Source organism: Silurus meridionalis, chromosome 3 (genome assembly GCF_014805685.1).
Source record: "Silurus meridionalis isolate SWU-2019-XX chromosome 3, ASM1480568v1, whole genome shotgun sequence".
Taxonomy (NCBI): Eukaryota; Metazoa; Chordata; class Actinopteri; order Siluriformes; family Siluridae; genus Silurus; species Silurus meridionalis.
The window spans coordinates 28253862-28280392 of record NC_060886.1 but is presented as its reverse complement, the minus strand read 5'-3'; the positions used below and the strand labels follow the sequence as shown (position 1 = coordinate 28280392).

Sequence of the window (26531 nt, the reverse complement as noted above, 5' to 3'; positions counted from 1 at the left end):
TAAAAACTTAAACAGTATTAATTTAAGGTACATTTAAAACAGATAAAAATGTGTGATTAATTTGCGATTAATCACGAATTTACTCATGAGAATCATGTGATTGATCATGATTCAATATTTTAATCGATTGACAGCCCTAATTAAAACGTCAGTGATTCTGAGTGAGCAGGCCAGCAGAAAATGCATTTTTGGCCCTGATGGCTTACCACAATATATAAAACAGTATACACAATCAGGAAGCAAACATTTTCTTGTGATTTCTTGCCATTTACATTACCAAATTGTCCATTTCCTGTTGACATTACTCACTGATTTTCACTTCTTCTTTATTGGTGCTTTGAGTTCAGTGCAAGCCTACAGTATCTCTGTGACTTTTTCCAAGTTTCCCCATTTTGCAACTTCGGTGTCCTTTTGTTTGTTTCTTTTTGATGCTCTTTATTTAACTTACAGTATTGTGCATTTGCATTCACCTCTCCAGCGCCTTTGGATTTTTCACATAACATACTGTATGATTCAAATTTTACATCGACATCTGCATTAAAAAATACTAAAGAAAGATATAAGAGGTATGAATAACACGTAAATAACACCTGCCACAGCATCGCTAGAGGCTCATATGGTAGGCTACTGTTTTATAAGCTATAATTAATTACAAGATGTATTTTTATTGTATATGTACATACCAAATAATACATTTAATTAATGTGCATTCAACATATTGTCAACATAAAGTATTTGGGTTCTGATTTGATTTTGCCCATTTCAAATGTAAATGTAGATATTAAAATAAAAACCAAATAGTTCATTATTGCTAAGTCAGGTGATTACACATACAGGCTCCTGTATTATACAGTTCATTTCACAGTTCACACTTTAATGCTAATAACTATGATCTTGATCCTCATCTTTTATACTTTTGGATTTTTTCAATATGGATATTCTCCATGAAAAACAGATGGAGTGACTCAAGGAACAGATACAAAATCTCCTTATCACCATGAACTATAACACACCATGTTTTGAATTTTACAAAACTGTACTTCATGACAAACAAATCCTTGCTGCTGCAAGAAGTAAAAAGAAGTACTTATGGAAAAATGAGTGGGATCTGTGAAACAAAGAAAAAGTTGTGTTGTCTTGCACTGTCTTTTGTTGTATTTGAACTGTCTTGTGTTGTCTTTAAACTGTCTTGTGTTGTCTTTGCTCTGTCTTGTGTTGTTTTTGAACTGTCTTGTGTTGTCTTTGAACTGTCTTTTGTTGTTTTTGAACTGTCTTGTGTTGTTTTTGAACTGTCTTGTGTTGTCTTTGAACTGTCTTGTGTTGTCTTTGAACTGTCTTGTGTTGTCTTTAAACTGTTTGCACCAAGTTGCACACATGCACTGTATGTGGCGAGGACACTTACCAGTCCTTAACCCTGTGTTTTCTGTTCCTGTGATTGTTGTTGTATATAGCATCAGGGTTCTGGAGGAACGTTGTTTCATTTCACTGTGTACTGCGTCAGCAATATACGTTTGAAATTACAATAAAAGCTTCTTGACTTGAACTAATGAGTTACAGGGTTACAGTTGTTAAAAAATTCATGTACTTTAAAATAAAAATGAAAGCTTGCATTTAAAAGAACTGAATCTGCCACCCAATCAAAAGTTAGAAATCATCCTGGAATTTTCTGTATATTTACCTTTTGCTAAAATAATAAAAAATTTAACTTTGATTCAACAGAAATGCATCAAATGCAATTGCACTGCTTGACCACCAGAGGTCCCACTCTGCAAAGCCAATATCTACAGGGCATGCTGATCACGTGATCACATTGTCATCTGCACTGTAAAAGGATTAACCTGCTATAGAGCTTTTATAGCGACATATCCATGCTATAAACATTCAAAACAAGCTGTGCAGTGGATCACACATGGAAGTCAGGTGACGGAAAAAACATTGTGATTGACAATTGAGATCATTATTACTTCGATCTCTTGGGTCAGAGACACTATTTATTCAGAAAATAAAGAAGAAGAAGAAAAACAAGAAGATGGAGAAGAAGTAAACAAATTATTGTTGTCATTATTATAATTATGATTACAATAAAAAAAATAATAGGAAGAAGCACAAGACTTCGAATATATTATTAATCATAAGAATTACAAGAACAGAAAATAGCAAAAAAAAAATATATCATTCATATGATTACTATTATAAATAAAACATCATAATAAGGAGAAAAATATATATTATTAATCATAAGAATTATAAGAACAAAAAATATTATTATTATTATTATTATTGGTATTATTATCATTATTATGATTACTATTATAAATACATCATAAGAAGAAGAAAAATAATTATTAAAATTATTAATTTTAATAATTTAATATTTATTATTAATGATATTATTATATTAGTATTATATGAATGAAATGTGTGTGTGTGTGTGTGTGTGTGTGTGTGTAAATAGAGTATGTTGTTAGAGTAGTGGGAGGAGCTTCTAAAACCTCAGTTCAGTGATTGGATATCGGGATTCCAGATGCAGATCTGGCAACCCAATGACATGAGTCATATTTGACTTGATGGTGCTGTTGGGAAACATTTCGTTTAAAAAGCGACGCGTTTTTGTTTAAATCAGTAGGTATGATTCGATTTATTTAGTGTTATAACCCTATAATCCGGACTTTTCGACTTTAAGCAGGTTTGCGTGAGTGATTCGGTGTGTTTTTGTGAAATTGGTCGAGAGGCGCGCGCGCTCTGCTTTGCCTGAGAAACGAAACCGAAAGTGATCTGATCGAGAAGGTGTGAAATCAGTACATTTCTAGTGCAATGCATCCAGAAGACCAGTCATCTTCCTCTGATCTGTGCTGTGTTCTCTGCAAGAGAGCCGATGAGACCAAGATCACAGGCCCCCTGTCGTGTAAACAGAGCACTGCAGCCCACCAGAACTGTTTGGTAAGTCCAATTAGTTTTCATAACTTTCACACACCTGCATATCCTTTAATGTGCATTTCACATCCATACCTTCAGTGATGTTCCTCCTGAATCAATCCACATCCTGTTTTTCTCACTTGCTCAAAATCCTTCAATCTTCTTCTTCTTTCGGGTTTCTCCTATTAGTGGATCATCCGTCTCCGTACCCCTCTGTCCTCTACATCCGCCTCTTTCAACCCAACTACCTGCATGTCCTCCCTCACCACATCCATAAACCTCCTCCTGCTTGGTCTTCCTCTTTTCCTCCTTCCTGGTGGCTCCATCCTCAGCATTCTCCCACTGATATACCCCATGTCCCTCCTCTGCACATGTCCAAACCATCTCAATCTCCCTCACCTTGTCTCCAAAAACGTCCTACATGCGCTGTCCGTCTAAGAAACTCATTTCTAATCCTGTCCATGCTCATCACTTGAACGAAAACCTCAACATCTTCAGCTCTGCTACCTCCAGCTCCACCTGCTGTCTTTTACTCAATGCCACTGTCTCTAAACACAATATAACAACCATTTTTTAACCATTTTACTAAAGCAAGCTCCAAACCTCTACACTACAACCACAACTGAAAATATTTGGAGCGTTATTTAATCAAATATTAGTTTTTTTACATCTGTATGGTTTTTTTTTCAGCTTTATGCATCTGGACTCTTCTGTAAAAACTCTCCCCCCTTTGACGACCTGTTCGGCTTTGACCTAGAGGATGTGGAGAATGAGTGTAAAAGAGGAAAAAGACTCGTATGTCTCTCACTCTCGCTCTCTCTCTCTCTCATAAACACAGATATTCACAAACACATTTTAACACACACACACACACACACACACACACACAGGATATAATTGATTATTAGTTGAAAAACTGGTATTGGATCAAAACTTCAGATAGGTACATATATATATATATATATATATATATATATATATATATATATATATATATACAGTGCAGACCAAAAGTTTGGACACACCTTCTCATTCAAAGAGTTTTCTTTAATTTCATGACTATGAAAATTGTAGATTCACACTGAAGGCATCAAAACTATGAATGAACACATGTGGAATTATATGTGGAATTATATACATAACAAAAAAGTGTGAAACAACTGAAAAATGTCATATTCTAGGTTCTTCAAAGTAGCCACCTTTTGCTTTGATTACTGCTTTGCACACTTTTGGCATTCTCTTGATGAGCTTCAAGAGGTAGTCACCTGAAATGGTCTTCCAACAGTCTTGAAGGAGTTCCCCGAGAGATGCTTGGCACTTGTTGGCCCTTTTGCCTTCACTCTGCGGTCCAGCTCACCCCTAAATCATCTCGATTGGGTTCAGATCCGGTGACTGTGGAGGCCAGGTCATCTGGCGCAGCACCCCATCACTCTCCTTCTTGGTCAAATAGCCCTTGATGCCTTCAGTGTGACTCTACAATTTTCATAGTCATGAAAATAAAGAAAACTCTTTGAATGAGAAGGTGTGTCCAAACTTTTGGTCTGTACTGTATATATATATAATAGATATTCTGAAATTGTCAGAATTTTATCCAAAGCAAAGTTTTGGAATTGAAGTGTCAGGTTTCTTTTTATCGTAGAAATGCTCCAAATGTGGGAAGCATGGAGCTACAGCTGGATGTGAGGTTAAATCCTGTAAGCGCTCCTATCATTACCCGTGTGCTAAGAAGGCTCGTGCAGTAACCATGGAGGACCAAAGTAAAGGCACCTTCACGTAAGAAACCAGCAGTCTGACAACAGTATTATATATCATATTATTTTACAAATAAAGCCGTCAACTGTAATTTACAGGGAATCTTCTTTATTCTTTTAGGTTGTATTGTGAAAAGCATAATCCAAACGCCAGCATTGTTGGTAGGTGTCTTGTCTATTTAAAGATTCCCTTCGGTGCATGTAATATTAATTAATAAGTTCTTAATAACTCGTTATTGGACGATGCATTGTGTTACTGGTTAAACATGTGACCCATTGCTGTCAATGTGATGGGTTTATAACACACATTCTTCTCGAAGGATGTAGCAGACTAGGTCTTTGATGGTTTGCTCATCGAATCCATAATTAATGCATGAGGTCACGGACTATTTCTTAATATCATGTCATCATGTCTGTTTGTTAGGTCCAGAACAAATAGATGCTAAAGCATTATCTTCTAGTTCTGGCAGTAAAAGCTCAGAGACCAGCGACCAGGACAACAATCATAGAGGATCTGAGGTACACAATACACACGTTCTTTTTTATCTCACCAGTATCACACTTCTCACACCCCACACTCAGTCTGTTAAATGAAAACTGTACCCCCACTTATCACAATAGCTCAAATTTCTTTGTTGAAGAATGTCAACAAAATTATGAGTACGTTCCTCAGCAAATCATAGACGAGGGTAGATCTTTCGTTCGATCTTTCAGTTAATGTTTCTGTAATTGATAATCTTTCCTTAATTAAATAGAAAGCCCTTTTTTTTTATAATTTTCGACAAATTATATACAGTTATACAGTAGACGTCTTATGATGCATGTTATTATCCAGATGCTGATGCCATTTGAAAGTTTTTCAGTTGATCTTTTCTGAGAGTTGCTTCAAAATCGGCAAAAAAATCTGATCTCTGATCTGTAATCTAATCTGTGTACACTTTGCCCTGGCTTTTTGTACATTGACTCATTTTACTTTTCACTTTTGAGTATGTTTTTTGCTCTTGATTGGCTGCTTTGTTGTTTCAAGAGCGAATTTCCACCTGCACTTAAACCCTATGTGATATTTTGTTACAGCAATCGAATGTAAAATCCAAACAAAACCCAAAGATCAACAGTCAAATTTCAGGATTTTGTGTTTTTTTTTTAAAGCTTTGGTTGCTCTCAGTGGCTCCACGCATGGCTTCCTACACATTCAGTCTATGAATAAAATCAGTCACATTACAGTATAACTACTTTATTATATTTCTTGGTTTTTACCATTTCATAAATTGGCAAACAAATGTAATCCATGCCTGTTTCTGGAGTTTGATTTCTCCTTTCCTTCTAGAACCTTTCTGCATTTTCATGAGTAACTAACTAGCCGTCTAAATCGCTTCAAAAGGTTTTACTTGTGGTTTTTCATCCAAAGGCACATGCCAACAGCAAAAAATCCCTATATACAGTATAATGGTACCATGCAAGTAATTGTAAAAAGGAATAAAGTGCTATTGCAATCAGCACCCAATTATAATCCATTATCTGTGACCGTATCTTCAGGGGTGGTCAGTCTGCATGTTTCTGGCCATGAGTGTCATGTCAACACCAGCCTAGATTAGATGGAACCCTCAAAGCATAATTATAATTCATTGATTCCCAATACCATTTGAAGATCTCTAGATCAGGGCTCAACCAGTTTGACTATTTAAACAATTTGACTAAAAAAAAAAGTGGTATGCTGTGTAAAATATCAATAAAAAACAGAATACAATTATTTGCAGCTCTTATAAGCCCATTTTATTCGCAGTAGAACCTTGAAAATATATAAATATTTAATATATGATAGAAAGAAATACGTTACTAAAAAGAAACAGCTGATGGAACCAATTAAGTAAATTGGCATCAGGTTAGTAACATAAATGGGGATCTTAAAGAGGCTCTCAGAATTAAAGATGGACAGAGCTTCATTAATCTGTAAAAAAAAAAACTGCATCTACAAACTTTGGAACAATTTCAGAATAATGTTTCTCACTAGAAAATTTTTAGCATTAAAAGATTCAGAGACTTAAACCCAGGCATGATTCTGTAATGGAAATTAGTGCATGGGCTCAGAAACACTTTCAGGAATCGTTGCCTGTGAACACAGTTTTTCACAAATCAGTGTCTATATGACATATGTAAACATGATCCAGAAACATGTCTGTCTTCTCTGAGCTATAACTTATAATATATACTGAGGCAAAGTGTAAACCTGTTTCGTGGACACTGCATTAAAAATAGGCACGATTCTGTAATGGAAATTGCTGAATGGGCAAATAAACAGCTCGAGATGTCATTGTCTGTAAGACTGTTGCTAAAAGAAGAGGGTAAACATGACCTTGTACCAACTTTTAACCTAATAGTTTCCATAAAACTGTACATTTCCTCACCTTAAACACGTATTCTGTGTACTACTGTGAATAAGATATGGGTTTATAAGATTGCAATGATCTCAACGTTTTTATTTTAATTCTATGCAGCAAACAAACTTTTTTTGGACTTGGGGAATGATATCAACCACGTTCGCTATTGAAATTGAGAAATTTTTTTATAACCTTTGCTTATCTGCTTTTGCTGGCCTATAGGTTGAATTTGATGAAGCGCCAAATGACCTCCTGTAAATTATTATTTTTTTTAATTCAGCATTTTTTTTTTTTTTAATCAAACTAAATATCTTGTGTTTTACACACACACATACATATATATATATATATATATATATATATATATATATATATATATATATATATATATATATATATATATATATATAAATAATATTCTATGTTCTTACTGTGATTTTTATTATTGTAATCTTTTTTTGATTACAGAGTGAGTCTGAAACACCAAGGAGGTAAGTGTTTAAGTCTGTTTCTGTTTCTTTTAATTTTTTTTTTTCTTTTTTTTTCCCCAAAATGTTGATCACACCACATATCATTTCATTTTATCTTTTCAAGGTCCCTGGGTAAACGAAAACATCGGGAATATTCTTCTGACTCAGGTAATATTTCTGTTAGTACAATTCAGTTTTAGACAATATTTTGGGTATTTATTCTCATGTTGAAAGATCCAACCATGGTCCATTTTAAGCATTCTGGCGCAGAGGTTTTAATTTAATATCTGTTGATATATGTCCGTGGTGGTATCTATCCTATGGGCATATGGGCAGAAAAACAGCCCAAAAGCACCATGTTTAATTATGGGTAGGAGGTACTTTCAGGGAGAAACTTTCATTGTTGAACATGTTTCTGAGCCTAGTTACTCAGGTGTAACAAAAAGGTAAAAAAAATTAATGATTAATTTTTTTATATATATATATAAAAATAAATAATAAAATATAATATATAGAAAATTAAATATAATATAATGTATAAAAATGTAATATAATATAATAAATACAATTTTATCAATCAATTTTGTGTTTTAAAATTAAATAAAAAAAAGGAGTGAAACAATTTTTTTTTTTTTTATGAAAGTGTTTTGCAGTTTTTGATAAAACTCTATTTGCAATAATATCTAGAGTATTTCTGTGATTGTTTTTGTGAACAAAGATCAAAAGGTTAAAGCCTTTCTTTATGTTCAGTAAGGCTGCCAATCTTTGTGAAAGGCACTGCATATTTCTGAAATTTGAACAAATCAAATATATATATATTTACATTTTTTGTTTCAGATGAAGCTCCAGTCCTCCTTGATCTAATTCATGCACCTATAGAATCAGAGTTTGAGGATATCACACCCCCACCGCAGAATTTGGTAAAAGTCCTACTACACTCTCCTTATGTATTATTGTTTTTTTTATTGCAGAAAATACCCACAAATTGTCTTCTGTAGGAGCAAAGTAATTGTCAGAAGTTAAATATTTGCCCAAGTCAAACTGTTTTTTATTTAATTTTTTATCTCCTAAGCGAACAACGTTTCAGTTTGCAGACGGAAGGTAGGAATTTAATAAAAATATGACATTTTATGTTTTTAGATTAAAAAAGAACAGATTTTTGCTGCTGAAATCATAAACACTTAATCTCTCATAGCAGGAACAACAAGAAGCCTAAACAAGGTAACTATCACTTGTGATTTTTGTACAGTAGAAAGTCAGAAAGGATCGTTTTCTAGCCTTTTTCGTCTGTCTTTTAATAAAGTTGCGTGAGAATGTATGCGGTGAACTGACCTAGATGTTTCTGCTCGGTTTGCAAAAAGTGCTGAGTCATTGATAATATCTGAAGTGGAGAAAAGCTTGGAGAACGAAATGAACGATGGAGGCAGGCTCAATTTTAGCAATCAGCTATGTAGATGATGATTTATATGCCAATTATTTTTATTTATTTATTTATTTAATTTATATGGCAAACTTAGTCAAACTTGACTTGAATTTAGTCAGGTCAAGGCTTACATTAGTTTGTCACGTTACGCATAAACATATGCAGACTTGGTAGGACACACATTTTTTCCCTCCCAAATCCCAACGATTTTAATGTATGAATGCTTGAATAAATGGCTGCCAAATTAATTCTGTTGATAAACGAAGCTTGCATGTATTGCTCATTCGACTCCATATTCAAGTTCTCAGACATTTTGCATGTATTTCTTTATCTTGTTCAGATGTTGCGTTTAATCCTAGTGATGATGATGATGAACCGTATCAAGATTCGGTAAGTGCAACTGCACCGAACAAACCAGAGCAATTCCAATGTAGCTTCAAGTAACATCCTCCAAATGTTTTGTCTTCTGTGTACTTTATCTCTCAGGATTTAGAGTCCCCGAGTCTTTTACACCCAGTGTACCGCCATGAGAATGTTCCATTCAAAGTTATTGAAGCATCCATTGAATCAGGTACCTCTCACCTTCACAAGCCTGGATATAATACTGCAGTAACAAGTGGAAATACATGATTCATTATCTGCTCTTAAGTTGCAGAGAACAGCTCTGGCCCTTGTTCTCCTGCTGCACAGAGTTTGGAAAAGCCTATCTCTGCCCTTGAACAGGCAGCAGCCCATCCTTTACTTAACGGCACTTCACCTGGAGCCACTAGTGAATCCTCCATTGTCAATAGAGCTTTCTGTAGAGACATGAGTGAACGTTGTGCATCTGTGGACATACCACCTGTCCATATGACAACAGAGCTTCCACAATCTTCTGTAAGACACTCTCAGGATCTTCCAATAGACCTAACAGCCCCAGGAGGGAGCTCCATGGCGCAGGTTCAGACGGATGAACCCATTATTCACGTGGGCGTTTCGGATTTGAGTGCTGCCCTTTTCTGGAGGAGATGTAATGACGTGGGATGTACGGAGGATATTTTCGCAGACCTCACACGTCAGCTCACCAGCTTGGCCGAAAAGGTGAAGAATGCACATGCCACCAAAGAAGGTGAGAACAGACCCTGTTTCTTTAGACTTTTTTTTATTATGGATCTAATAGTGCACAAGACAATTTGAAAAAGCAACAACTGAGACTGGTTTCATTGTGACTCTACAGATTATGCTGTCTCGCTCAGGATACTAGAGGCATCAGGGAAGCTTCCTGAAATCTTCAAACGAATGGAGCAAGGTCTCCTATTTTTAATGCTTTGCTTTTAATGATGTATGTCGTAATGTATAAGTTTAAAACACGTATTTATTGGTCATCTTCTCTCTTACAGACTTGGAGGATCAAGAAAGACAGCTGCTGAAAAAGAGAGAGGCATTAAGGGATGCCAAGGCAGTGCTTCGCAAAAATCAGTCCATCTGATGCGAAATTATAATGGTTTTGATAAGCAATTTCTTCTATATTTTTTATATATTTTTAATATTTTTTACTATACATTTTACATCAAGCCTAAACTAAATATATATGCATGTTTAGTTTTATGTCTAAGCAGATATTAGCTTTATAAATGGGGCTCTGGTTACTGTAGGAAAAGAAATATGCCTTCAATTTTTACTGCCAAATTATTTAATCATCAATTTTAATTCTCGAATTTACAGTTTGTTTGTTTTTTTGCATTCAAAATGAAATGTTCTCAGTTCCGTTTTATATTTTGCTTAAAAATTGTATTGTTGAAGCAATATTACCGTAATTTCCGGACTATTAAACACACCCATATATAAGCCCCACCCACTGAATTTGACAAAGATTTTTAATTTGAACATAAATAAGCTGCACCTGTCTATAAGCCGCGTCTACACTGAAACTAATGAACTTTACACAGGCTTTAACGAAAGACAGTGTCTGTTACACGGCTTGTATCTAAACAGTAGCCTACCAAGAAAGTCATTGTTCACTGTCTTCCTACTTCCTTTCACAACAATTTCTCTCGGGAGTTTATCTTTTGGCATCGTCGTGCGTTTAAAAATCACCATCGGTGCAGCTTTTCTCCCGATGCCGTGAAGCTCAGAACACAGGTGAAGTGCGTTTTCATGCCCGGTTGTTTTCAGCGTGATGAATGATTCACATTTCCTGTTGACAGTCCGAGTGAGCGGCAGATCAAACGTCAGAGGAACATCATCCATATTTATGATGTGGTGCGGCCCGATTCAATGGGAGCGCATCTGATTTAATATAAAGAGTTTCATTGGTTTACCTGAACCCGTTCCGCAATTTCATTGGTCTAATGTTATGGGGCTCAGTTTTTTGGCTTGAAGTTTGTAAAACCGGGAAAACCCAGGAAAAATCCATAAATTAGCCGCTTCATTGTTTAAGCCGCGGGGTTCAAAGAGTGGGGAAAAAAGTAGCGGCTTATAGTCCGGAAAATACGGTAGCTCTTTTTTTGGGTCTGTATTGAATTTCTATACTGTACATCATTGCTACAAGCAAGGATTGAGTAATTTTGGAATTAAATACTCGGGAATGTAACAATGGATGTACGAAATTTTCCAGGGAACAAACAAGTTCGAAACAAATACAATTTTATTTGTCGCATACATATTCATACAGAATACCACATGTAGTTTAAACTTTGCTGAATATTCACCTTATTTGATATATACTGTACATGTACACAAAGTATTATAAGACAATAAACAGACCATACAGACTTTTCATAAGGGAAAGTACAGGCACAGCCATTAAACAATATTTGCATATATGATATGCTAATTATACACGGAAGTTAAGGCCGGACTCATGGTAAAACAAAGCCGAGATGTGCTTAACGTGAAGGGCTTCATAAACACCTGTATACTGGAGGTTTACTTTTCTTTAAAGGGCTAGGAAACGCTTTAACAGACGGAAGTGTTTGTATTTTGTGCTGTATTGTATGAACGAGAAAAACGTGAAGAACAGCAGGTGATTTGATCACAATTTCTCCAGGACGAGATTCTTGGAATGGAATCTAAAAAAAAAGAAAATTCAATTAAAGAAAAATCATGTGAATATATTATGTAATGAATGCTGGACGAATGCAGGTGTTAACATATTTCATAAAAGCCTTGGCAGCAGTACTGATTTGGCAGACATCATTAAAATCTAGAAAAAGCTGTGTGGAAGCTGTTAAAAGTCCAGCCTCATATTCATCTCCATGATATTCATATCCATAAACCATGCGAGTAAATAGAACAAAACAGGTTTTAAAACCAATGTTTGACTTACTATATGCTTTTAATGTGTGTGTGTCCTTCCTATGATTCTGTGGCTTTGGTTTCTTCATCCGCATCACTCACACATTTGCAGTCCTAAAACACAAGTTATCAGCAATGGATTCCCTTATTGATGTAGAGAAAAATGAAACAATTAAAACTAAAATTACATACAAGTTTTTTTCTTGTTCCTCTGACTCAGAGGTCACCTGGTCTTCAGGGTTGAAATAATCATAATGCACCACAGAGGGATCCAAGGAAACAGAGCTTTTAATCCATCCTGAGAGAGAAATATAAAGAAAGTGTTGAGAAACAAACGTGTGGGGAAACTGGAGTGAAGGAGGACACAGATTTTGAAGCATAATGAAAACGCAATCACTACCAAATCATCGCTGTAGCAGACTGAGAGTGGCGGGCCGTGCGTTTCTCACCTTTTTTGGTCTTCGGTGGCGTCCTGAATTGACCTGAATCAGTCCACCTCTAAACATCATTATGAGGCTACGGCTATAGAAACCACTACAGAAACGCAGTATGACTGAGCACTGCACCACAGACAGGTATCTCATACAGTGAATAACCCAATGAGCACAATTCAACAAGTCTCCTTTCACTGCAGCCACAGCTGCGCCCCTGTATACATCCTCTCCAGCAGAAGCATTGATAATAACCTCATAAAATGACCATGGTTTTCTGTGCATTTTACTGAGGATTAGAAATTAAGGGAAATTGTGTGTTTTTTGTGAATATTTTACAGGAAAGAAAATGCAAAAGTATAAATTGTTTGTGGAAAAATGCTTAACACCTGTTTTAACTTTTTTCTTGGAAAAAAAACAGCTATGAAATATGTTTTAGCTTGTGCAGTTTGCTACAGATGCGGTTTGAAAGTACTAACTAGTGCACACTGACCATCCAATCACAGGACATAAAAATGCCAATGTTATTGCATGCCTGCTAGGGTTTGTCTCGGTGTTGCCAACTCAGAATCCGATTAATTAAACAACAGTTTCATTGTATTTAAAGCTACAGGTGCCTGCGCTGTTAATTCTGAAGGCCTCATGGCAGATTCCTTTGACTTTGGCAACACATGATGATCCAAACATGATTGGATAGAAACTCTAATATAGACATACACTACTGGAAGCAGCATTATTGAGTAAAAAGCTATGAAATGGAGAAAATTGAGAATAATGTAATATATTCATAGAAAAACATATTATAGTGAAATGTAAGTCAGTGATTCTGACCCCGATGGCCCGCCACAGCAGTCAGACATAATAATGTGTCAAATAGCCCATATAGCAGACAAAACATGCACAAGTGCTGAGTCATTGACAATATCGAAGTGGAGAAAAGCTTTGAGTGACACACAATATATACCAAACTAAAGCCCCATGCTTTACCAATAACAGAGCTGAGAGCTTGTGAACGTATACAAGTACCTTTCCTACGATTCTGAAACAGGTTCGATGTACTTAACCACCTGACTCCACTTAAATGGGGGTGTGACCCTGTTTCTGAGAGGAGAATGACCAATCAGAATTGCATAGCACACAACCTGTTGTTTATTTCCTTCTCAATAATTTTGGTCGTTAAGGATTCGGTTTCAAAAACATAATATTCAAAAGTGAAGTACTTGATGAAGAACAGAGCACCGATGGCAAATTCATATCTATTAGTTCTACCGTTCCAGTCTGCTAAGATGAAAATGTGTATGTGTTTGCTGGATATTGCACCTAAGGGTGTTGGGTCACTTTTGACATCTTGTCGTCTGGGTTTGGTGTCGAAGCTGGAGCATGATCCTGCAGTTCACAGAAGAAGAAGAAGAAAAAAAAACAGATTAAGGAAGGATGTGGATTAAATATTCACTTTTTCTTGTATCATTTTTGTACTCACTTGTTGCTCTATCTGTTTTTTTGTCCCCGAGGCTGCTCGGTTCATTGTCTTGTTCTTCTTCTACCCTCTGTTTTTTCACATCTCCATTTGTATTACTCAGGCCATCTCTCCCTGGTCTATATATTAATTATTATACAGTATTATTATTATTATTTTTAAGGTCAACTATATGTACACTGTCATCTTAACAACTAGAGTCTCAACCCAACCCATGTTGGTCAGTGTTCTCAGTGTCGGGAAGAGAAGTTTAATGAGTGAATAGATTTTATATCTTTTTTTTATTTATTTTTTATTTTTTTATATAGTTTATAATTTAGAATTCATGTATTTTCAATGTTCTAGTGTGTGCTAGAAATTTTCCTTTTCAGTGCACATGAATTCTAAATTATAAACTATATATATATTAAAAAACCCAGATATAAAATCTAGTATTTATTTATTCTATTGGGAAAAAAATATGGAATATTGTTTTAAATACTAAATTCTCAATTCCTGTATTTAAAACAATATTCCATATTTTATTCACAATAGAACATAGAAAACCAAACCAATCAAATGTTTAAACTGTAAGTAAGGTCATTTTGAATTAAATTAATAGTTGGGACAGGGCCATGTTTACCATTGTGTAGCATCTCCTCTTCTTTTAACAACATTCTATATGTGTTTGGGAACTGAGCAGACCAACTGCTGGAGTTTTGGGAGAGGAATGTTGTCCTATTCATGTCTGATACAAAATTCCTGCTGCTCAACAGTCCTGGGTATTCTTTGTCATATTTTTCATTTTATTATGTGCCAAATGGTTTCAATGTTGAAAAGTTCTGGACTGCAGACATGCCAGGCAACATTTGTTGCTCTAAAACCTGTACATAACTTTAAGCATTGATGGTGCCTTTCCAGATGTGATAGCTGCCCATTCTATAGGCTATAACGCACCACATACTATCGAAAACACTGTAAAGTTTATAACAAACCAGATGGTCTCTCTCTCCTTTTTAGTCCAGACGACGTGATGTCCTAATAGTTTCCAAATATAATTTTACATTTCCATTTGTCTGACCGCAGAACCGTTTTAACCACAGTTACAGTTTTCCACTTTACTCTTTTTATACCCAATCATACTACTGATCTGCTGACAGGTATCCCAATTAGTTGTTTTTAAGTTTTGTTTTGGCTCTGTCCCAACCTTTTTAAAACAACGTTATCAGATTTTCGAAAGTCTGTTTTTTATTAGACTTTCTATTATGTAAAAATGTTGAGACTTTTAACTGAAGATTTTGTAATGCACAATGTACCATATTTTATTCACAATAGAACATAGAAAACCAAACCAATCAAATGTTTAAACTGTAAGTAAGGTCATTTTGAATTAAATTAATAGTTGGGACAGGGCCATGTTTACCATTGTGTAGCATCTCCTCTTCTTTTAACAACATTCTATATGTGTTTGGGAACTGAGCAGACCAACTGCTGGAGTTTTGGGAGAGGAATGTTGTCCTATTCATGTCTGATACAAAATTCCTGCTGCTCAACAGTCCTGGGTATTCTTTGTCATATTTTTCATTTTATTATGTGCCAAATGGTTTCAATGGTGAAAAGTTCTGGACTGCAGACATGCCAGGCAACATTTGTTGCTCTAAAACCTGTACATAACTTTAAGCATTGATGGTGCCTTTCCAGATGTGATAGCTGCCCATTCTATAGGCTATAACGCACCACATACTATCGAAAACACTGTAAAGTTTATAACAAACCAGATGGTCTCTCTCTCCTTTTTAGTCCAGACGACGTGATGTCCTAATAGTTTCCAAATATAATTTTACATTTCCATTTGTCTGACCGCAGAACCGTTTTAACCACAGTTACAGTTTTCCACTTTACTCTTTTTATACCCAATCATACTACTGATCTGCTGACAGGTATCCCAATTAGTTGTTTTTAAGTTTTGTTTTTGGCTCTGTCCCAACCTTGTTTAAAACAACGTTATCAGATTTTCGAAAGTCTGTTTTTTTATTAGACTTTCTATTATGTAAAAATGTTGAGACTTTTTAACTGAAGATTTTGTAATGCACAATGTACCTTTCAAGTGAATTGTCCTCTGCAGTTAACTGGCTGGTAGTCTTCTGCTGGAAAGCTTCTGTAATACAAATAATGTCATCTGATGACCTAGTGCATTGATTTGAAGAAAATACCATTTCAGTTCAATGTGAGTTAGAGGTCTTAAAGAATCCAAGCCTCTGTGGCAATAATCCTTGTACACATTAGTTCAAAGTCATAACTTTATTACCCCTGCAGGCCTCCAGCTGTCCTGTTAAAAGTTTCCGGATTTCTTTCACCCAGGTTGTCTTAATATCTTCAGATGCTGCCTATATAACAAACAAAAAAGTGAAAAATCAAGATTTAATAAACTCATAGAAAAACAATAAGGTGAATAATGTGTACAGTGCAAACACAAACACACCTGCACAGTGTACACCTCGTCTCTGGAGTTCAACCAGATCTCAAACTTTTTATTATCTCCTTTGGCATGTTCAGTGATTCCAATGGCACGCATCTAAAAGAAAATACGAATTCATGAGGTGACCTCCTAAATAGCCTCAATTCCTGAGTCGACTCAGCGGTTAGTTAATCAAGATGGTTACGATGTAGTAAATGATCATTCCCTATGATCAAAAAGTGAACGTGACAAACAAATGTGACAAACAAAACACAGCTTTTTCAGACTTCCTTCCTGTGAAGGAAAGGTGCAAGCCACAGACAGACTGATAAACACACAAACCACAAACTCACACTCAGTTCCTGTTTGAAGCTGTAGGATGGCGCCTTTTCATATCCTTCGCCATTTTCTTCACGCTTCTTACAGAAGAGCAGAGCTTTCTCGTGGAGGAACAGGTGTCTCTGCATGGGTTTAAAACGTGCCAGCTCCATCATCTTCACATGGCCACGCTTATGTTCCGCCCACACACTGAATGAACCCTGCATAAGTAGCCTGCCCAGATCACCAAGGTTACCCTGCCAAGGTACATGAAACAGAATGGAGTCATGCAAAATGTGTGAGAACGTGTGGGTGTGTAAAACTTTGTCCCTCGTCTCACCTCATATCCGTTAATTGCAATGAGGTGCATTGAATCATTGACGGCCTTTAGAATGCCTAGTAAAGAGGAGAGCGCTGCCTGCAACTCCACTACACCCTCACAGCCTTTACTGTACTTAATAAGCTCCTGCACACAGACACAAAATTACATCCTACATTTACATTTTTCGCTTCGCTTAGATCAAAAAGGTATAGAGTAGGAATAATTGGATAATAACGAGGGTATGAACAATGTCACAAATATTGGCTTTTAGGTACAAATGTAGAAATGATGATATGTATTTTATAAACACATTTAAAAAGTAGAACATGGGATTTAGCATTTAAATTGCCAGGTTTTTTTTTTTACCTATGAACATAAATATATCTCCTTTTTTCTTTTATACACACAAACACTCGCTTATAGAAATAAATCCACACAAAGATACCTTCAGTAGAAGTTGGTATTTAGTAATTCTCTGAACAGGCTTGAGCAGGTATGAGTCCAACCCCAGTTTGTGTTCCAGTTTCTTCTGACATTCCTATTAGCAGATAGATAGATAGATAGATAGATAGATAGATAGATAGATAGATAGATAGATAGATAGATAGATAGACAGACAGACAGACAGACAGACAGACAGACAGACAGACAGATAGACAGATAGATAGATAGATAGATAGATAGATAGATGACAGACGGGCGAGCGGACGGACGGACGGACAGACAGACAGACAGACAGACAGACAGACAGACAGACAGACAGATAGATAGATAGATAGATAGATAGATAGATAGATGACAGACAGACAGACAGACAGACAGACAGACAGACAGACAGACAGACAGACAGACAGACAGACAGATAGATAGATAGATAGATAAATGACAGACAGACAGACATACAGACAGACAGACAGATGACAGACAGGCAGACAGGCAGACAGACAGACAGACAGATAGATAGATAGATAGATAGATAGATAGATAGATAGATAGATAGATAGATAGATAGATAGATAGATAGATAGACAGACAGACAGACAGCCAGACAGACAGACAGACAGATGATAGATAGATAGATAGATAGATAGATAGATAGATAGATAGATAGATAGATAGATAGATAGATAGATAGACAGACAGATAGATAGATAGATGACAGACAGACAGACAGATAGATATATAGATAGACAGACAGATAGATAGATAGATAGATAGATAGATAGATAGATAGATAGATAGATAGATATACGCAAATATTTAGATATAGTTCCACATATTTGCCCATGTCTATAGCACAGCCTAATGCGATTATATGTGTGTTTCTCTGAGCTCACCTGAAAGAATGCACAGTCTGAGCACTGTCTCCACAGGCTCTCAGATCGAGGTTTATTCTGGCAGTATTTCTCATAAATCTGCAGGTCTCCCATCTAATAAAATGGCAGACCCATATTATTAAATGTAGTGAATCACTGTCCTCTTGTCTTAACTCAAAATGTTTTATATCAGGACAAACTCACCCTTTCCAGAAAACAGCGTCCTACAAGCTCAGGGTGATCTGTGTAAGTCTCCAACTCTCTCAAAAATGTCCTGAGGGAGTTTAGTATATAGAAAACCAATTAAATGTTGGTACACAATCAAACAAACCACCCTTCAATAAAATGAAACTTCTGTTGCGTACGTTTTGTGAAAGAAATAGATCTCCTGCATGTTTCCGAACAGCACGTTCTGTTTGTTCTGCAGGGCAGCGGGGATGATGGAAGCCATGGCCGGATTGTCCATTTCAGCTGCATAGCCCTGCATAGTACCAAATAGCACACATGTCCTCCATGTTAGTTAAACTGGGCAGGCAGGAGCACATCACAATGACACATAGGGATAAGACTAACTTGCAGTCTATAAACCCCAGACATCTGCTTCAGGTTTGTTTTTGATTCAAAATGAACAGACACATATTGTCTTTATAGATGGCGAACGATTCTTTTGTCTATAACATGCAAGGCAAAAAAAAAAAAAAAAACGAAAGAAGACTTCAGGGCTTCAGAGATGTGATCCGAAGACGCTCTTTGTGTTTCTACCACCACTAGTGTAAGATCTATTACCTGCAGAACACACAGAAGTTCTTCTACATACGCTCTTTCTGTTTCCAGGAGCTCGTTCATTACATGCCTGCAACCACAGACACAATTAAATGCATAATAATTCCAGAAAAAATATGTAGAATATAGGAAATTCTCCTATTGTTTTGAATCCCTGACAGACCTGCGGAGTACAGCCAGGTTTTCCTCCTCGTCTGACAGCGAGGCAGTACGGCTGCCTTCGTTATTTTGCTCAGAAGACACCTACACAAAAGCTCACCGTTAGCTAAGTGTTCCATACAGTATTACAGTTTTGAAGATCTGAACGTGTGGCGCATGCGTATGTTTGGGGAAACTGTACAAATTGAAGCATAGGGGCAGTCCATAAAAGTGTTCCCCCCCCACTTGATTAGAAAAATATCTTACTTCATTATAGTGACTCTGTGAGTCAATGCTAGCGTAGCTCTTTCCACAACCTCTAAGAGCTGAAAGAGAATACAAACATTGTATTCAGAGCAGTCTTGTGCAAATAACAATTGAAAAGAAGATACCAGACACTGACTTGGTGAGGATGGAGGTGATTTAATGGCTTCAGGTGTTGGGGCTACAGGCTGGACCGGGCGTGTCTGTTTGGCAGCTAGCTTCTTCAGACTGACCCTCCTTTTCTCAAACATCTCCTGTAGCGAAGCTCTCTTTCCAAAAACTTGCTCTATTTGTTCCTTTAACACACACACACACACACACATTCTTAACAAATGGTGCACATGTACATTCCAGCACAGTGAAATTATTGTCTTCACATATCCCAGTTTGTATGGAAGCTGTGGTCAGACATGATACAGCGCCCCTAGAGTTTAAAGGGTTAGGGCCTTGCTCAAGGGCCCAAGAGTGGCAGCTTGGCGACATTGGAGCTTGAACTCCTCAAAAGTATTTCTCCATGAAGCACATTTTCCTTTTATCCGAATCAACTTTTGCAAAATTCATAAATTTTTACTCGTATTTACCAGTGGTGGGTTGCCAAACACTGTAAATATACCTACACTTTTACCATCTCGTGCACAATATAAGTGCTTTAAAGAGGTTTTAATATAACAAAATGAGTAAATATGAATATGAACAATCTCTGATGTGAAACGTGGCTCTCCTCATGAGCTCCTCTCCTCACCTTCAATTCTTTATTTAACACGCTTTCGTACTCTTTGCAGAACACACACACATCCCACTGCTGCAGCTCAACGGCCGTTTCCATGTAGCCCTCCAGCTCTTGCAGTGCAGACTCGGCCCCCTCCTGTGACTGACACTTATCAAGCTGCTGAGATGCCAGCATGTAAATACCATCATCATGCCAATTACACACCTGAAAGTGAGAGTTCGATATAAATAGCATGTATAAGAACTGTTTCGTAGACCAGCAGAATAAAAACGTTGTCTCTTTTTGTGGTGTGTGTGTGTGTGTGTGTTCTCACACTCTGCAGTTTCTGATGGAGATCTATGGCCTGGAGCAACATACTTCTCTTGGCTTTGAGCTTCTGTAAAAGTTTCTCTCTGGCATTTTTCAGCTCGGTGCATTTCATCATGACATTTTCGTCCCCATTTTCGCAGCTATCGATGAAACGTGTGCCTTCGTTAACCAAGGCTTCTATCCTGTCCAAAAGTTCCTTGTTTGGATGAAAGAGTGGGAAAAAATAGAATGATAAAAACTAGACATCCATTATGGGCTTTCATAGTCTTCCATTCTATAGATGTAATCATTGTAGAAATGATGTGTGGTTATAATCTATATAGGGTGAAAAAACTTACAAGTGATCTATTTTCCTGGTCGCTCAGTTCTCTGAGGAGATGTTCTGCATGGGTTTGGCTGATTCCTATATGTGAGAGAGCAGCCATTCTCTCATTCATGAGCTTCATTTCTGTTGATACCTACAACCCGAACATCATAACAAGCTTATGACGACTTGTTACATGTATAGAGAAAGATTTAGTGTTGAGTTAATAATGAAGTGTGTATGAGACCTGCTGAAAGTTGTGCTCAAACTGGCAGAGTTGCAAGCACAATTCCAGCTTATTCTGATGCTGTATCCAGAAATCATCGAACGCTGCTGAGCTCTCATTTAACTGCGACAGTAATCTGAGAAAACAACACGTTTGACCAAATTTTGAAAGTGTATAAGAAATTGGGGTGGATTCTACATTAAAGAGTTTTCACCGATGCACAGTGGCCAAGTTCTCCAGCTGGTCTGGATTCAGAGTGCTGTCTGGGTCCCTGTGCACCGGTTCACGGATGTTCCTCAAGATGATTCGCCCTTGTCCCAGCGCTCCTGCTAGCTCCTCCTTTGGAAAGCAATTCATGTCAAATCAGGTAATGGTACTCTATTTCAAAACCTAGACATTTTAGACGAATTGTACCTTAATGCTTTGTTTCTTGCTGCTGTGTGTGTTGAGCAGATTGCTGGTAGCTTGAGGGGTGTTGGGGAGGTCAGTCTCCGCCAGTTCCCTGCCTAAAACCTGCAGTCTTTGTGTCATCCGCTTGACTAGGAAAGCAAAGCCTTCTATGCCCTACAGTACATGTACAAGGAAACACAGCATGGGTTAAAGTTACAAGATGGAAATGTTTTGATCAGTTGTTCATTACACTTAGATGTGCCTTTATATTATATGTATTTTATATTCATTATATATATATTATTTATATTCATTTTGTTGTTGCTGTTTGAATAGTGTCAGTATGTTTGAGTACAATTGTGAGACATTTATGGTATGACCCAAACTCAGTATTGTCTATATTATAGTTCTATTGAAGACCAGGTACTTTTCCACACCTGACAACCAAGAATAGGAAGGTAATGCTATTGTGGGCAACTGGACAGTTGGAAAAAAACAATCCCTGTTCCAATCTTTAACCTGTTTGAGTGAACCTGTGCCCACTGTAGCCTCAGGCCTGCCTCTGGATAGTGTTCTCTTCGATTGAAGGCCACTCTGTGCAGCTTGGGACGGTTTCTCATCAACGCCTTGGGTGGATCCATGAAATTCCGGAGTAAGAACTGGCGCTTTGAGGATGGATTTGGAGTGTAGTTAATGTCAACATTCTCCTACACTGACTCAGGACTACTTTTCGCTTCTGATCATCATCACTGTACCCCACAACATCGTATATCTGCTACAAATGGACATTCGGTGCAACCCAGATGAGGATGGGTTCCCTCTTGAGTCTGGTTCCTCTCAAGGTTTCTTCCTTATGCCATCTCAGGGAGTTTTTCCTTCACCACAGTCGCCACCGGCTCACTCATCAGGGACAAACTTACTTATAAAGAACATATTCACTTTTAATCACCACATTATCTGTGTAAAGCTGCTTTGAGACAATGTTCATTGTTAAAAGCGCTATACAAATAAAAATGAATTGAAATTCTATTCTTGGAAGACAGAATTGAACCCTTCTTCTATTGGAGAAGATTCCACGTGTTCTCAGTTGAATATATCCACTGTATTATGAAAACCTGTTTTGTACATGTTTAAGCATATTTATTATAGATGGAGCTTCTTACTGTGCGGTGGGAAATCCAGGTGTTATGGCAATATTGCTGAGTACCACCGAGTTCTTGGGTCAGTTGGCTTTGCTCTATATACGAATGTAGCTCATCCAGTGTACTCAGCATGATAACCTACTCACACAAAGACACACAACATATACTTTACAGTCAGACATGTAATGAATGTAAAAGCACTGGTGAAACGTTGTTTGCTTACCGGTACTTTCATCTTGAAATCATCACCATGGTACTTGAAGAAAATGTCTGAAAGAGTGCGCTGCAGGAGTGTATGGGGCCGTAGCACCAGAACCAGCCGTAGGTTTCCTGGAAAGCCGCTCTGGTAATAAAGAACAAAATAGGGTTAAAAACAATACCATCACTTTCTGTGATCACATGACCAACACAGATTTTCTGATTTTATATAAATATAATGCACCTTCATACACACTTACTGAGATACGGATTAATGTTCCTTTCACACATGCCCAGCGATCCTGGCGCCTGTCAATCACTAAGATGAAGCCAACTCCTGCTGCACTTAAGCTAAAACACACACATTACAGTCACCACCTAAATTATTAGTACCATAAATCAGAATAGGCTTTATGGGAGAAAAGGATGGTTAAAAATATACATTATACACAATAATTATAATCTAAAAGCAAATATTTTTGCATACCAAACAGTCTTTAGGCATAGATAGATACGTACACGAAAGTACAAATCACTAAGAATATCTTCTTCTTCTTTCGGCTGCTCCCATTAGGGGGCGCCACAGCAGATCATCCGTCTCCATACCTCCTTGTCCTCTACATCTGCCTCTGTCACACTAACTACCTGCATGTCTTCCCTCACCACATCCATAAACCTCCTCCTTGGTCTTCCTGTTTTCCTCCCTTCTGGTGTCTCCATCCTCAACATTCTCCTACTGATATACCCCATGTCCCTCCTCTGCACATGTCCAAATCATCTCAATCTCGCCTCCCTCACCCTGTCCCCAAAATGACCTACATGCGCTGTCCCTCTAATAAACTCATTTCTAATCCTATCCATCGTCGTCACTCCCAACGAAAACCTCAACATCTTCAGCTCTGCTACCTCCAGCTCCACTTCCTGTCTTTTACTCAATGCCGCTAAAATATAAATATACTAAAAATTAACACTAGAATTTTAAGTATGCACCCATAAAAGGTAGGACAATGACTAATAATTACTAATAACAGATTTATTTTAAAAATCAGAGAGGAACCATTCTTTACCTGGGAACGCTTGTCAGATAGGTGAGAACATTGTGAAACTCTTGATCACTGATCTCACCAAATGATGGAAATTCTGGGAAGATGATGATAGGACTACCATCCTGCCCTCTGCCACCTAAAAGAAGTCAGAGCAGAAATGAGGGGAGGAAAAGATCTCAAACCAGCAGTGGGACAAAAGGGATGAATGTTGCGTGGGCTTCTACAGCGATTGTACAGATTGAAATCTGCATTGTACATATTTCTGATACTGTAGATATTATGGAGATATCAATATAGACAGAGATGTCACTCAGGATACATGGTCACGGTCTGTTTGATGGTACCTATAAGTTTATCCCTATTAAACGAGTCAGTTGCACCAGAGGCAAGGAAAAACTCCCTTAGGTGGTATGAGTAAGAAACCTTGAGAGGAACCAGACTCAAAAGGGCCTCCATCCACATCTGGGTGGCACAGAATGTCAATTCATGATAGTTTTATCACTGCTGTGATAAAGTGTGCTGTTCAATGAACTGTTCGTTGAACTGGGTGCTTGGATGCTGAACTGTTCATGCCAACTGTAGTCCTAAGCATTTGTATTATATTTATTTATATTAAAACCAGTCCGAATACTTTTCCTGCAAACTACGTGTTTCATGGAAACGCATTTCCTCGGGATTTTGACTGCATGAAGGAATAAAGTGTGAAGAGAAATGGTGTGTGTGTGTGCAGCACAGTCTCAGTGTGTGTGTGTGTGTGTGTGTGTGTGTGTGTGTGTGTGTGTGTGTGTGTGTGAGAGAAAGATGGGAGCTGGGTACCACATGATCCAAATATTAATCCGGCTAGTCATGTCTATTCTTCCTGTCTCCATGACAACAAGCTGCACAGTCATCCTTTAGGTCAGAGTGCTTCATTTAAATAGAAACCAATCCGTCAGCAGCTACTAATTCTCTCACTCTCATGCACATGCACTCATCTGACCCTCTGCTCTACTTTGGCATATCATTTTAACAATGCTTCAGAAAAGCTCTTGTGCAACCCTCACTTGTGAATCCAGCTGCTTTCTACACATAAACTGTTCAACATTTTCCAACCTAGAAATACGCTCTTATTATGGATAAGGGCAGAAATCAGAGCGTAGCATGTGTTTAAAAGCACCAGAAAGCATGTGTTGAAACATTCATACCGCCTTCTGATTACAGGATTATGCAAAACCATGGGTGCCGCATGAAGTATAGTGTAAGTGTATAAGTGTAACACCTGCTACATTTGTACTGCATCTTGTTTTACATCCTTTTAGGCTAAAATCTGAGGCAAAACAATGCTAACATTAGCGTAATATTACGCTAATATTCGTTCTCATTATAATGAATTGCAGATACATTGGAATTAATTGCAACTACATTAAAAAAAAAAAAGGAGTAATTGGTTTGTGTGAGGTTCTGGTCATGTGAGCACCAAACATCTGATTTGGAACACTATACTTTTGATCCATGCTAGCATGATAGCATCATGCAGTTCCTGTACTACAGAACCTCCACCAGCCTGGACTGTTCAATCAATGCAGCTTGAGTACACACGTTTTAAAATCGAGATTCATTAGACCGTGCTACATTTTTCTTGTCTTCAGTTGTTCAGTGTTGGAAAACCGGTGCTCAATGGCTAAGAGAAGAAGAGCTTGACATGGGCTTCTGCTGTTGTAGCTCATCTCCCTCGAAGTTCAGTGTGGTGTGCATTCGGAGATGCTTTTCTGTGTTTGTCTGTGTTGCTGGTGCTTTTTGAACCAGTCTGGTCATTCTATCTCAATCTGGATGTTTTTGCACTATACTGAGTAAACTCTAGAGCAGGGGTCACCAACCTTTTTAAAACTGAGAGCTACTTCTTGGGTACCGATTAATGTGAAAAAAAATTTACATTGACATTTTCAAATTCACACCAATGCAAGTGTGATTTAAAAAAGAATAGCGACAAAAATAATAAGATGCAGCTCACTGGTAAGTGGCGCTACGGTGAGCTATTTTTAAAAAAGGCCCGTGGGGAACTCATGTGGTGTGACCCCCTGCTCTAGAGTCTGTTGTGTATAATAGAAATACTCCGACACACCAAATCGTGCATCACGACGGTCAAATTTTTTTTTTATCAATATAAATATTGCCTAAAGCTGCTAGCCTGTGTTTGTATTGTTTTATACATAGCACTACCACCACAAAATTGTTTAATTAGAATGTAGGTGTCCAGTGTTCCTAATACAGTGTTCAGTGTGTATATGACTAGAAGTAAAATAAATAAGTCAATCAATAAAATAATAATAATAATGTGTGAATTTTATTTTTTTCAGCAGAACGTTCTCAGTTGTTTCAGTTCTCAGGGTATGGTGATAAGCTATAAAATAATAAACTATAAACCTCTTATGTGTAAACTCAACTCAATATAAAACCAAATCTATATATTTTCAATACTAAACTGATTTTGATACAAATATATCGAT

The 26531-nt window shown here is 37.2% G+C and overlaps 2 protein-coding genes across 7 annotated transcripts in view; one reads left to right on the top strand and one right to left on the bottom strand.

The window, feature by feature from the left end:
• Positions 1 to 2532: 2532 nt before the first annotated feature.
• Positions 2533 to 10635, top strand: phf11 (PHD finger protein 11). Of its 2 annotated transcripts, none has more exons than XM_046840876.1 (15): positions 2533 to 2940; positions 3607 to 3711; positions 4556 to 4689; positions 4789 to 4829; positions 5092 to 5186; positions 7514 to 7536; positions 7640 to 7683; positions 8353 to 8435; positions 8588 to 8616; positions 8714 to 8736; positions 9279 to 9328; positions 9425 to 9509; positions 9588 to 10046; positions 10155 to 10226; positions 10318 to 10635. In XM_046840876.1, exons 1-15 carry the CDS (start codon positions 2815 to 2817, stop codon positions 10404 to 10406), a joined length of 1458 nt encoding a protein of 485 aa, XP_046696832.1. In that variant the 5' UTR covers positions 2533 to 2814; the 3' UTR covers positions 10407 to 10635. The 2 variants fall into 2 exon arrangements, with proteins under 2 accessions (XP_046696832.1, XP_046696826.1); XM_046840870.1 differs by having other exon boundaries at positions 8711 to 8736.
• Positions 10636 to 11546: 911 nt separating this feature from the next.
• Positions 11547 to 26531, bottom strand: part of mcf2lb (mcf.2 cell line derived transforming sequence-like b) — a 21288-nt gene continuing 6303 nt past the window's right edge. For 4 of the 5 annotated variants that reach the window (XM_046845786.1, XM_046845782.1, XM_046845783.1 and 1 more), the window contains exons 3-31: positions 24067 to 24181; positions 23260 to 23350; positions 23025 to 23144; positions 22823 to 22939; positions 21684 to 21833; positions 21484 to 21608; positions 21291 to 21405; positions 21078 to 21197; positions 20744 to 20935; positions 20443 to 20634; positions 19840 to 19996; positions 19704 to 19762; positions 19462 to 19541; positions 19302 to 19368; positions 18881 to 18996; positions 18720 to 18789; positions 18537 to 18629; positions 17645 to 17737; positions 17218 to 17343; positions 16913 to 17134; positions 16584 to 16676; positions 16410 to 16488; positions 16202 to 16259; positions 14126 to 14241; positions 13966 to 14031; positions 13672 to 13746; positions 12407 to 12512; positions 12246 to 12328; positions 11547 to 11988 (exon numbers count right to left, since the gene is read on the bottom strand). In XM_046845786.1, the coding sequence (XP_046701742.1) occupies positions 12313 to 12328; positions 12407 to 12512; positions 13672 to 13746; positions 13966 to 14031; positions 14126 to 14241; positions 16202 to 16259; positions 16410 to 16488; positions 16584 to 16676; positions 16913 to 17134; positions 17218 to 17343; positions 17645 to 17737; positions 18537 to 18629; positions 18720 to 18789; positions 18881 to 18996; positions 19302 to 19368; positions 19462 to 19541; positions 19704 to 19762; positions 19840 to 19996; positions 20443 to 20634; positions 20744 to 20935; positions 21078 to 21197; positions 21291 to 21405; positions 21484 to 21608; positions 21684 to 21833; positions 22823 to 22939; positions 23025 to 23144; positions 23260 to 23350; positions 24067 to 24181 (3029 nt within the window). In that variant the 3' untranslated portion in view covers positions 11547 to 11988; positions 12246 to 12312. The remainder of the gene's footprint in view (positions 11989 to 12245; positions 12329 to 12406; positions 12513 to 13671; positions 13747 to 13965; positions 14032 to 14125; positions 14242 to 16201; positions 16260 to 16409; positions 16489 to 16583; positions 16677 to 16912; positions 17135 to 17217; positions 17344 to 17644; positions 17738 to 18536; positions 18630 to 18719; positions 18790 to 18880; positions 18997 to 19301; positions 19369 to 19461; positions 19542 to 19703; positions 19763 to 19839; positions 19997 to 20442; positions 20635 to 20743; positions 20936 to 21077; positions 21198 to 21290; positions 21406 to 21483; positions 21609 to 21683; positions 21834 to 22822; positions 22940 to 23024; positions 23145 to 23259; positions 23351 to 24066; positions 24182 to 26531) is intronic. The other variant, XM_046845785.1, reaches the window with a different exon arrangement.

Coding starts and splice junctions, on each gene's coding strand:
- phf11 (XM_046840870.1), top strand. CDS start 2,815: ATGCATCCAGAAGACCAGTCATCTTCCTCTGATCTGTGCTGTGTTCTC. Junction 7,684..8,352: donor GGAATATTCTTCTGACTCAG/GTAATATTTCTG, acceptor TTTTTGTTTCAG/ATGAAGCTCCAGTCCTCCTT. Junction 8,617..8,710: donor TTTCAGTTTGCAGACGGAAG/GTAGGAATTTAA, acceptor AATCTCTCATAG/CAGGAACAACAAGAAGCCTA.